This window comes from Caretta caretta, chromosome 1 (genome assembly GCF_965140235.1).
Source record: "Caretta caretta isolate rCarCar2 chromosome 1, rCarCar1.hap1, whole genome shotgun sequence".
Lineage (NCBI taxonomy): Eukaryota > Metazoa > Chordata > Testudines > Cheloniidae > Caretta > Caretta caretta.
The window spans coordinates 52,259,020-52,271,172 of record NC_134206.1 but is presented as its reverse complement, the minus strand read 5'-3'; the positions used below and the strand labels follow the sequence as shown (position 1 = coordinate 52,271,172).

At 39.9% G+C, this 12,153-nt stretch overlaps 1 protein-coding gene across 4 annotated transcripts in view; it reads left to right on the top strand.

Annotated features, from left to right (window-relative positions):
• CCDC169 (coiled-coil domain containing 169) overlaps positions 1-12,153 on the top strand; it is a 55,622-nt gene that overhangs the window by 28,793 nt on the left and 14,676 nt on the right. For 2 of the 4 annotated variants that reach the window (XM_048847803.2, XM_048847787.2), the window contains 2 exons: positions 2,412-2,488; positions 5,591-9,361. The exons of 1 other annotated variant lie outside the window; for it this stretch is intronic. In XM_048847803.2, the coding sequence (XP_048703760.1) occupies positions 2,412-2,488; positions 5,591-5,693 (180 nt within the window). In that variant the 3' untranslated portion in view covers positions 5,694-9,361. Of the gene's footprint in view, positions 1-2,411; positions 2,489-5,590; positions 9,362-12,153 lie in introns of those variants that run through there. One more of the 4 variants, XM_048847795.2, reaches the window with a different exon arrangement.

The window sequence follows — 12,153 nt, the reverse complement described above, 5'->3', positions numbered from 1 at the left end:
TCCGGATTTTATAGGGAAAGTCCTGATTTTTAGGTCTTTTTCTTATATTGGCTCCTGTTACCTCCACCCCATCCGATTTTTCACACTTGCTATCTGGTCACTCTAGTTCTTTTGTACTTAAATCATTTAGGCCACTGTTCAGCAAGGCACTTAAACACATGACTAACTTTAAGTACATGGTAATTCCATTGCTTCAAGTTCGGCATGTGCTTAAATACTTTGCTGAATTGAGACACTGGAAATAGATTCTGCCACACGTGCTGTGCTCATTTCTTGAGTAATTCCACTGATGTCAAAATCAGTCATGGATGGAAAAATCTGGCACATTTTTTTTCAATTCTATTAAACAACCCACTGTCGTAGAATCTGTTTTATGGATTTGGCAGAGGCTGAGGTGAAGCGGGAATTACCAGTCATGGATGACTAAGCAATATTTCCATACGTATTGAGGCAAATGTAGCAGCAGAGAAACCATTGTTCTCTCACAATCTATTCCATAGATATTCTCTCTCAACTATATAGCTGTAGAGGGTTCCATTTTGTTGTTTTTCCTGTCATGTTAGCTTTCCCCTGTGTGCTTCGTAAATCAAATGCAATAGAACCTTTTTTTCTTATTCATAGTTATTTAAAATACCAGCATAGTGACTGCATTTCCTGAGAATATTCTTATCCCTTGTTTGAGATCACCCCTGTAGCCTTCAGTGGGAGTGGAGGGGGGGGAAGGAAAGGCGGCAGTTCAGAATAATAGTTTCTTTTAAATATCTTATTCTTGTTACCTTGTGTTTTTTTTCCAAAGCATATTCATCTTCTAAGTGTGTTTATTTGTTTATGTTGTCCAGTTTCATAAGGTGTTACTCTTTTTTTTTTAAGTGATACAGTTAAAATAAATGTAAAGGTTTCACAAGATTTAGTATTCATCCAAAAGACATTACTTTTTTTTTTTTCATCGTAAAAGACTGGTTCCCAGACCACATGCTATGGAACACTGATGGTCAGTGGAACCTTTCCTTGTGGCTTGCAGAATGCAATATTTTGAGAACCAAGCAGTGGGGAAATGGGATAGGTCTTCAAGAGAACCTTTTTCTTAAAGTGGTACAAAGAATTAGGAAAAAAAATTCAAAAATTATTTCTCATAAGTCAGTGTCTTTAGTAGAACTCCCCGGAAGCAGACGATTTAACTGCGCTTTCCAGAAATTAAATCCAGGCAGCTCTTACTCTGTCTTTACACGTATATTCTCTGAAAGTGTCTTTGTTTGAATTATAGTAGGCTTTACTAGTACAGTGCTAGTGAGAGTAGTTGTCTAACGCAGTACATACATGGAAGCACATTAGAAACCAGTGTATTTGTTATAACCAATCACAGATGTGGTTCCTTGCTGTGCTAGGTTTCTTTTCCCTCTCATGAAGAATGCATTCACATACTTTAAAACATAACATTAAGATTTAAAAATAATCCAAACCATGTGCTTTGTTTAAATGGCATCAAAGAGATCCATGGCTCCGCGCTTTTAGAAGAAGTCATCTATGGCTCCCTAGTGTGACCAGCTGCCTTGCTTTGCCTTATGCTCCCCTCTGTGGGGGCTCTGTGGGTCTGGGAAGTTGGCAGGATTGTGTCAGTTTTCAACAAGCACACCCCAGCCCACCAGCCACAGAAGCACTAAATTACTGCAAAGTAAGCCTGAATAATTTTACGTTGCTTCCCCCTCCATTCTATGGAAATCCCTACAAGAGGATGTTTCTGGGGTGACAGTTGGACATGAGCCTGGAGGAGCTCTGTACAAGGGGGCAAGAGAAATGACAATTTAAGTTCTCCCCACATTTTTGCTTTTTATTACCACAGTTTTTTTATAACTGCTTCTTGGATTTTATATATCACAGTATTGTAGTAATGCTCTCTAGAGGCAGCAGGGAAGATGTAAATGCTTCATTCTTCTTACTTAATAGTTTCATAATTCCAACAGCACAACAAAATCATCTGATGAAGTGAGCTGTAGCTCACGAAAGCTTATGCTCAAATAAATTTGTTCATCTCTAAGGTGCCACAAGTACTCCTTTTCTTTTAACAAAATCACTAAAACTGTCATTATTCTACTTTTCCCTTACTGGATAATACATAGGGGGATATTGCTTGCAGATTGAAAATAAGGAATTCCTGTCCTAATTAGTAATAAATGGATTCAAGTAATATAGTCCCTGATTCAACAGAGAACTTAAACATGTGATTAGGTCTTGTTGATTTCAATGGGACATAACCTTAAGCATGTGCTGTGCTTAAGCATGGGCTTAAATTCTTTGCTGAATCAGGGTCATTGTGCTTGTCTTTTCAAAATCAATGTGAGGAGAATTTTTGCTTTCCTAACATATATATACTTGAAGGATAACTTGCTGTATCAAAAATTTGACCATTGCAGACATCAGCTACTCTTAAAATTGCTGAGAGGCAGAAAACAGATGCAGTGCAGATCAAGAGGGAAAACCAAATACTGAGGTAAATCTTTCATATTCCCTCCATTTTCTGACTTAATACATTTATCTAAATACTCTCCCTTGACTATCATAGCCCTCTATGCAAGATAAAGATTGTTGCAGATAATCTTACTGACAAAATATTGATGACCGTATCACACTTATTACTGATTTTAAATCAGCTTATTACCTAACTATTACCTAGACTATTACAGAACAATAGTACAGTACTCATACAATGTAAGTGGCCTTTGTGGAACCTCACAGAAGATTTTGGCATCCTTCCATATAAACCTCAGTCAAAAATAAGCCTTTTTTCTAAGTCCGCTCTTACATTCTCCAGTCCATTAACAGTAATGTAATTAAATGCTCAGCCTGGTTCTTCTCAGTCAATAGAGATTGTATAGCTGTCTAGTAGTGGATGCGAAGGTGAGTAATTTTAGATGACCTCAGATTAAGACCTAATTGCTTAATAAATCAAAGCCAGTTTTTAGTTATACAGGTGCAAAAGAGTTTCCCCAAAAATGTTTAAATGTGAAGAGTGCCAAGCTGTTTGGGGGAATTTAGAACATAAAAATGTGTGTTTGGGCTGAGCTCTGATAAGCCAAGTTTCAAATTGAAGCTGATTCTTTACTGAAAATGGAAACACTAACAAATCCTTAACTATATCATTGCAATTGAGCCATGATACAAATTGAGAACAGCTGTCCCATCATTGGATTATAAAAGCTAATTGATATGAAAAATAGTTTTTCCACCTGTTTTCTATTTTAACGTCTCACTCAGGACATGAATAAGATATATTCTGCAATGTTAACTATATTCACTGATTCCCACTCTTTGGTCTCATGGTGAGAGTTCAGTAGATTACTGTTATTAGAGTAAGGTTTAATGTCTGCTACTAAGGATTCTTAAGATCAGACAAGCATTGTGTGGCTCTTAAATACTTAATATACAGCCTCTAGGCTGTTTCTGGCTCTGGCTGTGTTTTTATATAGCTCCTGTAAAAGTGGCCAGAGAGGGCAGAGCCAGCATGTTTCTCCCTTACTCCCTATGGAGGGACTAAGGAAGCCAGTAACAGCCAGACATTGAATACCGGCTGAATAGTAGCACTGTTCTGTGGGTTTTAGACCAATATTTATTTGGAAGTATTATGATAGTTGCTGTCTGTAATTCTTTTTATATTAGACAAAAACTACTTTCCTGTAGTTGTTGTTCTGGAAAGGTACGTGTTGCAACAGATTACCACTGTATCACCTCCTCCTCTCAAAGCTGATAGTTTTGTAACCTTAGTCAGAACTTTACTTTACGCACATGATGGGATTTCTTCACCTTTTGCTTGAAAGGAACTGACGGTTAGAGGCATTAGGGAGCACCTAGGTTGCACTGCATTGGCTTCTGTGGCCAACTGCTTAGAACTTTGAGCCTGGTGAGTTCCCCACCTCAGTCTCACCTGGCAGCTTATACCAAAGAGTGGTGATATGTCACAGTGTGTATCATCAGGAAGTAGCAAGCACAGGTAAGGAACTCCCTCAATGTATGGAGAATTTAACAGAGAGCCATTGTCTTTATTCCTCCATAAATACTACTCTGATGACTTTAAAGACTGGGAGCCTGAATCTGTTCTCGCTCACAGTGATGCAGATTAGAAGTAATTCCATTTAAATTCCAGAGTAAAACTATGCAATAGACTCAGGCCTTGAGAATAACCTCATAATTTCCTCTAGCAGCTTCTCATCTAATTTCAACTGATATTTCAAAGCTTTGTCTTCACTGGGTTTCAAACCAGATTAATAAACAATATCTAAACTTTGTTTAATCATGGTTGCTGGTACATTTTGGCTGGTTGTAGTGAATAGCCCAAACCACGTTACGATTATGATAAATATTTTGTATTCAGTGAACTAACGCAGTCCGTTTTTACTGGCCATCCAAACTGAATTAGAAGTCAGTTTAAATAGAGGTCCTTATCATGGTTCCTGGGTCAGCTCAGATGGGTCTTTAGACACTTGCACAACAGTAGAAAAACATGGGAACTGGAAGATGGGAGAGGAGCGAGAGTGGTCTACTCAGCTCTGCGACAGCTCCTTTTTGATTACTGAGTAAGATTCAAGTCTTTGGCCCTGATCTTCAAAGCTTTAAATGGAAGCAGGCCCCATATACTGCTCATGATATTTAGAACAATGGAACTTGGCAACCTCAAAAATGAAACTAGTGGGCACTGGAGATGGCGCTTTCTTGGCAGCTTGTGCAGAAACCTGCAACTCATTCCCAGAACATATGAAATGATTGCAACTTTCACCACCGAACAATATGCAGAATATTTCTCCAGTCATCAGTGCACACACACATATGTATTGCATAGGTATGCAATTGATATATATTCCCTTCCTCCTTTCACAACTGGGTGAGAGAGAAACTGAAATGTTGTATGTTAGGCTATAGAAAATGCTTAAATACTGCAAGGATAAATAGAGAGATACTTAGCTATTTTGCATAATAGTAGAGAGATGCTGCCTGCATCCTCCTGAGAATGGCTTTGTGGATTTACTTAGTCACCTTTCTTCCCTTTGAAATTCTGTTCTGTAGTCCCTATAGATTAAACCTTATAGATCCAAAAGTAAATAACTCCCCTAAGCTTTATAAAGTGTTGTTTATTCCCATGAAGTGAATGTAAACTTGTTAGCCAGCTACCAAAGTTTTATATGTAAGGGCATGGCAGTAAGAGCATGGCTCTCCAGAGGATACTGTCTGCAGAGCTCTAATTACAGGTGCAGACAGTAATTTCCGTGTCTTCATAGGGAGCATATAATTGGTGAAAATGTCTCCCCAGCCTGTTGCCTTCCTGTTTATACAAATGTTTAATATTCTCTTCATTTTCCGTTTAAATTTAATCATTTAAATAATATAAAGTTATTCAGGAATGATGAGGATTGGGATTTGTACACAGAATAATTAAATGCTCTGTTAACATCACACCCAGAAAGAAACTGTCTGTTTATTAATTAACTATAATAATCAGTTATTTCAATATAAAAAGCATGCCAATTTCCAGCAGTTCAAGTTTCTGGAGCATCATAGTGTAAGTGACATGTAATGACTAATCTTTCTGACTTTATTTCAGAAGAAGACATAATGTTCCAGAAAATCAAAGGATTCTGGATCCCAAAAAAGGACCAATTAAAAAGACTGCAGGAGTGAAACAACTTCCAAAATTAAAGCACTGACTTAATATTCTTACCAAGAACTTCCAATCACTTTTATTCTTATTTCTATATATTTAACTAAATGTTTCTGAAGAAAAATGTATGTACCACATTGATTTAGGACACATTCCAATAACAATAACTACTAATGAAGATCTGTGTGCCTCCTGGCAGCTTCAGAGGCTCCCTATTCTGAGGGAAAAGTAGCCCTCTATAATCCTGTGGAATAGCTCACCAAGCAGTTCCTGGGTGCCCTCTTAATGCTAGTGAAGTCTAAGCCTTCCCAGCCTGATTGCCATATGTGAAAACTGAATCAAGGAATCATAGGAATCAAGTTGGGTGACTCAGGGAATCACTTAAATGCCTTATGCTAGGCAGGTTCTTCCCCACTTTGACTCCACAGCCAGTCATTGAAAAAAATTTAAAGTTTCTGGTTTTAGAGCTCTCAACGAGGGAGAAGAAGAGAGGAGTGATGTGACCTGAAGAGTAATCCCACTACCTATACCAGAAGAAAAGAGTAATACCCCATTAGGAATAGCCACTTAGCACACAAGCTACTGGGGAAACTCCCTTGATTACTAGAGGATGGGAAAACGGATGGTTCTTTCTAGGAAGGCAACCACAATTTTCAGGCCAGAGAACTTCCCCAGAATAATTCCGACAGCAAAACATCCAATCTTGATTTAAAAATTGCTTGTGAGGGAGAGCGGCAAAGAGTCCTGTGGCACCTTATAGACTAACAGATGTATTGGAGCATAAGCTTTCGTGGGTGAATGCCCACTTCGTCGGATGCATGCATGGTGAGGGAGAATTCACCATAATTCTTGGTAACTTGTTCCAATGGCTAATTACTCTGTGTTAAAAATTTGCCTTATTTTCTGTCTGAGATACTGCCTCCCCATTGGCTTATTGGCTTTCAGCTCGCAAACAATCAGGTTCTCGTCAGGTTCTCAGCAGCGGTTCTGGGGACAGGGTGCACCTATGGCATTGGGGAGGCAGAGCTGGGTGGGATAAAAGTGGAGTCTCTTCCCTGCTGGCATGACAGAGAGGCAGCCGGGCCAAACTTGACTGATCAGGTGACCTGGCACATGGGGTCACAAGACCACTCAAATTTGGCCTGCCCACTCCTTTGTCACACCATCAGGGGAGGGGCACCACTGTTATGCCACCTACCTCTGGTCAAGGGCCAAGCAGGGGGACCTGGGCCCCCCTTTATTGCACCCCTGGTTTCTTAACTCTCAGGTATCCTTTTTAAAAAAAAGCTCGGCCTGCTAGAGTCCAAGCTTGGAGTCAGTCTCTTCCTCCTATGGCTATGCAGCACAGTTCCTCTACCCTTAGGGCTGTGCTATGTTCCATGAACTCGCTGGCTTTGGCAGGGAAGACAGATCAATTCTAGGCCTGGCCTGTAAATGACCGTGCTAAAAGGGATGGCTTCTGCAGAGCCAGTATCCACAGCCGTCAGCAGTTTGCATGGCTTGGAATTCCACTGCTGTTTTCAGCTGGGTAGGGCCCTTACTGTATAAACCAAAGTTTTAATGTGTTTTGCAAATGTCCCCAAATGAATATTGTTACCTAAAGATTCTTCAAAGTGTACCTATTGTGAATGAAGGGTTCTATCTTAAAATCCTATGTATATTTCTTGTTTGCTGGTGTATATATTTTAGTATATGAAATCTAAACTTACAAACTGATGTTTCCATCTAAGGCCCCGATCCTGCAAAGACTTCCAGTGTACTTCAGTGGGACTGCTCCCATGTATCATTGCAGATTTGCAGCCTAAGTAGTACCATACTTTTAAATTACTGCCCTGTAAATCACCGCTGAGGGATTATTTGAAGTATTTTGAATTATATCTTCAATCTTAAGCATGCAATTATTGTTGCAGTTTCTTTGCCAACATATTTCAGTAATTGAACTTTGGCAGGCTTTTTTTTTTTTTTTTTTTTTTAACTGCAGAATAGTGAAGAGAATGTTTTGGTATTTAAAAGTCAACCTTCTAGGTTAGATTTAAAAAGCACTCTTCAGAATAAATCTGATTGATGGACTCTTTTCATTTTAAGAGCTTCTGTAGCTCTTCACAGTGTTCATTAAAGCTTTTTGTCTCTTTAAGAGCAGTGCTAATAGCATAGTTTCTTATCAGTGGCAGCATTAAAGTGAGGCTGCAATTAAATTCATACAGAAAGAACATGATGTCATTGCTAAAATGCAAGAAAACAAGAACTGTAATGATATACAGCACATTCATTATGGAAACACCATTTCCTCATCTAGATTGAGATTTATAAGATATTTATACTGTTTCTATGATACAGCTGGTATGGTTCTTTAACAAGCAGACTGGTCTGTCTGACCCTTTTAGCCCCCCAAAACAGTTGAAAGCCTAGCACCGATGATTAGGTTAGCATCATTCTGTTCCAGTTTTTCCATATGGAAAGTTTTCAGATTCTGACTGTTCTGGCAATTGTCCTTGGCGGGGTGGGGGTGGTAACATAATGCTCCCATTAGCATAAAAGGTAAAGAACATCTGCTATAGTGAAGGTGATCCCATTCTTGGATACATTCAACAGCCAGGCATATTCTTTCATCTATATCAGGCGGTTGTAAGCATAGTCAATTGTGATAATTTTAATAGGCTTTAAGGAACTAGAACCCTGCACACTGATACAGGTGGAACAGCTGTTTGTGCTAACTCATCATTCATAGCACAGATTTTTTTCACATGTACCATGTGACTGGTCCTCACTGAGGACATACATTTGAAGTTTTAAAGTTCAATCAGTTTAGTTTTCTGCCTGTTCTGATGATGTGGAGGACTAGCAGAGTAGAACACTCTGTAAACTAGTGAAGGGAGGCAGAGGCTAAAAACAGAAACAAAATCTAACATTTTAAATCTAACATAGCAGTTTTCAAGTATAAAAGGTTGTTACAAGGTGAAGGGAGAAAAATTGTTCTCCTTAACCTCTGAGGATAGGACAAGAAGCAATGGGCTTAAATTGCAGCAAGGGCAGTTTAGGTTGGACATTAGGAAAAACTTCCTAACTGTCAGGGTGGTTAAGCACTGGAATAAATTGCCTAGGGAGGTTGTGGAATCTCGGTCATTGGAGATTTTTAAGAGAAAGTTAGACAAACAACTGTCAGTAATGGTCTAGATAATACTGAGTGCAGGGGAGTGGACTAGATGACTTCTTGAGGTCCCTTCCAGACCAATCAATTCCGTGATTAAGCTGCTTATTTAAGCCTTAAAACATTGGAGTTTTAGCAGGTTCTTTCTTTATCTATAAACTGTGGATTGAGAAATTGATCCATATAAACACACACTTTACTCTCAGCAGAGATGCGTTTTTGAGTTTCCATTTCTTCTCCCAGCCCTTTCGGACCTAAGAGCAATGTGAGGGACTAGAAAAGAAAATATTGTTTCTTTGTAAAAAGAGGGTTCCTTTTATTTCTGGCTGCAAGTGTGTCAGGTTTTTTCTTTTTACTTGAATTTAACTCTTGTACTGTTATTTTTTTTTTAACAGCTTTCCTGTGCTATGGTGTTTTGTTTGTTGGTCAGGTGCGGGGGGGGTGTTGTTTTGGGTTTTTTAATTTTCTTGGTTTATTTTGTATGATTTATTCTTCCCATACTGTCCAACTCTTCTGTGTGGCTTTCCTTTCTAGTATTTTTCTCTGGATTAAAATGGCTTTGCTCACATTTGCATGAACGAATAATATTTGTACTTGTATTGCATCTTTCATATGAGAATTTCAAGGCATTTAAACATTACGTAATGCTTGCAATATACCCCATACTTCTCTATTATCCTCATTTTACAAATGGAAAACTGAAGCAGTGATTCAGGGCCTGTTTACACTAAGGATAAAACAAAAGTACAGTCTGGTTTACAATACTGTAACAATTATGTGATTCTATTTTGTGGTGTAACAAACCTAAGGTAGGTTCCATCACTGTAGAATTTAAGCTTAGAGTTTAGCTAAAGCTTTGGACACCCCAAAGATGCAGATGAGGCCACTGGATTCTGAATCTGATGCTATGATGAGGGAGCAAGTTGAGCTGAGGGTACAGACGAAGTCAGAATCAGAGTCCGAGGCTTGAACATAGTTAAAGTTTTGTCAGCACTACACCGTAGAATTAGGTCCCCAAACATGATTATTCTAATCCACTGACAGAAGGTAACCCAGGTAGTACCAAGCAATTAGATTTCCTGACTCCCTTAGTCCAGTATTACATAGAAGTTAACTCCAGTGGCTTCAGTGGATTTACTCTGATTAGCACCAGTGAACTGAGCACAGTCTTAGGCCCCCAGTCTTCCCCTTTTTAGCTTTAAAAAGTTGTCATTGGCACTTCAGATTCCAGGAGTGGGTAGACAAAGGGGTTTTTTGGTAACACCTGCTCCAGATTTTTAATTTGGGGTTTCTTAAAGCTGCAGCTCTTGGAATCAGAACCATAGCATTAGAAGACACTGCAAGGATCATCTAGTCTAACCCTCTGCCAAGATGCAGGATTTGTTGTGCCTAAATGGTCCAAGACAGATGGCTATCCAGCCTCCTTTTGAAAAACTCTAGTGATGGAGATTTCATGACTTTGCTAGGCAGTCTGTTTCATTGTCCTACTGTTCTTACAGTTTGGAAGTTTTTCCTGAGATTTAATCTAAATCTGCTGTAAGTTAAACCTATTGCCTCTTGCCCTGCCCTCTGTGGCAAGAGAGAAGAATTTTTCTCCATCTTTCTTATGGCAGCCTTTCAAGTATTGGGACAAAAAGCTGAGCTGAGCCTCCTGCATGGAGCACTAGAGCAGCTTGGAAGCAGGCTCCCCTGCTCTGTCTCACAGTCTGCATCCAGATAGCGGCTGCTCAAGAAACATGAACACCCCAAGTTATTTCTCCCAGGCCCCTCCACTGGGGCAGCCCTCAGTGTGGGGAAGCCCAGTGAGCCCCATTCTGGCCTCAGTGCAGGAACACTGAGTCCCTTAATGCATGAAGCTGGAGCGAGCCCTGGCCCACCCTCAGTGTGGGGAGACTTGGGGCGAGTCAGTGAGCCACATCCTGCCCTCAGTGCAGGGACACTGAGTCTCTCAGCACAGGGAGACCCAGCAAGCCCTGCCCTCCGTGACATATATGGTGCTTGAGAAGATGAGGTCCCCGCATTGAAAAGCTTATGCTCTGTTAGAGACTAATAAGCTTCAGATGGGAGAAAACAACAGTACAGAAACTGGAAGGCTAAATTGGAACAGCGACAAACTAGGATTGGAAATCTAAGCAGAAGAAGTAAATCCTAAGCACGGATTAGGTCAACCAGTACAAGATCATCCCTATAGTATATATTTCTAGAACTGTGTCCAATCTTCTTTTGTTTTTAAATGTCCTACGCAATGCAGCATCCTTGGTTAGACTGAGGATTAGTTTTGCAGGTTCTTGCAGGAAACTTATCCTTACAACCTAAATGTCTGTGTCTGGTTTGGTGATGGTGGTTTGTTTTTAATCCTATTTCTCCAGTTACAACTCCCATACCACAATGCATTCCTCTGTATTCTGGTGTTCATAACCTTTCAAATAATTTGATTGGGATCTTGTTTGGAACTTCTAAACCTGTTGCCACAGTAACAAAACTGTGTATGTGGGAAGGGTTAGAGTTTTCTACAACCATCCCTGCCCTTTACAACTGCATTTGGAGATGTGTAAAATGCACTACAGCCTTCTCTGACACTAAATGTCTAACTTCTATGGGATTTGGCAAACCAGAGTCCAAAAATTGCTCTGAAACAGAGGTCATCGGCTGCCACCAGTCCTGTCAGATCTGTTCTGGTGGATAACGCTGACATAAATAACAATTCACTAAAATGTAGAAGTGATTTACTTTAAGCACTTTAGCACCTGCTGTTACTAATTACAGGATTATCATGCTCCAGTTTGTAGCATGGGGAGTACTGTCTACACGCTACCTTTCAGTGGTGGGTTCCCTTAGCTATTCTCTCTCCTTTCTGACCTGCCAATCCCTTAATTTGTAAGATTTTACTTTTGAGTTGAAGCTACTAACTTTGGATATGGGATAGAAAATGGAATAATTAGTAGAAATGCAAAAATTATAGCAATCTACATGTTTAACATCCACATTGACTGCAGATTTAGATTTCAAATAGTTAATGCAATCGATAAAAGCCTTTTTTCAGACACTGATTTATTTTATTATGCAGAGTCATAATTAGGATTGTCACGGGTTCCCCCCGGGGTGCCACCTGGAACTGGGGTACCACTGAGCCCTCCTGACCAACCAGCCTGGGCTCCCTTTTCACTGTACTGCTGTGACAAGCTGCCAAGCCCTCTCCAGGCTTTAACCTGCACTTTTGCCAGCACACATACAGGTAGGGACACGCCCAGCTGCAGTTAAATGTGGGTGCTGTGACCAGCCCCTGCATGGAAAGGTTCCATCTAGGGAACTTCCCAGCTACTCAGACACACACCCTCTCTGGAGTGTATACCCAAAA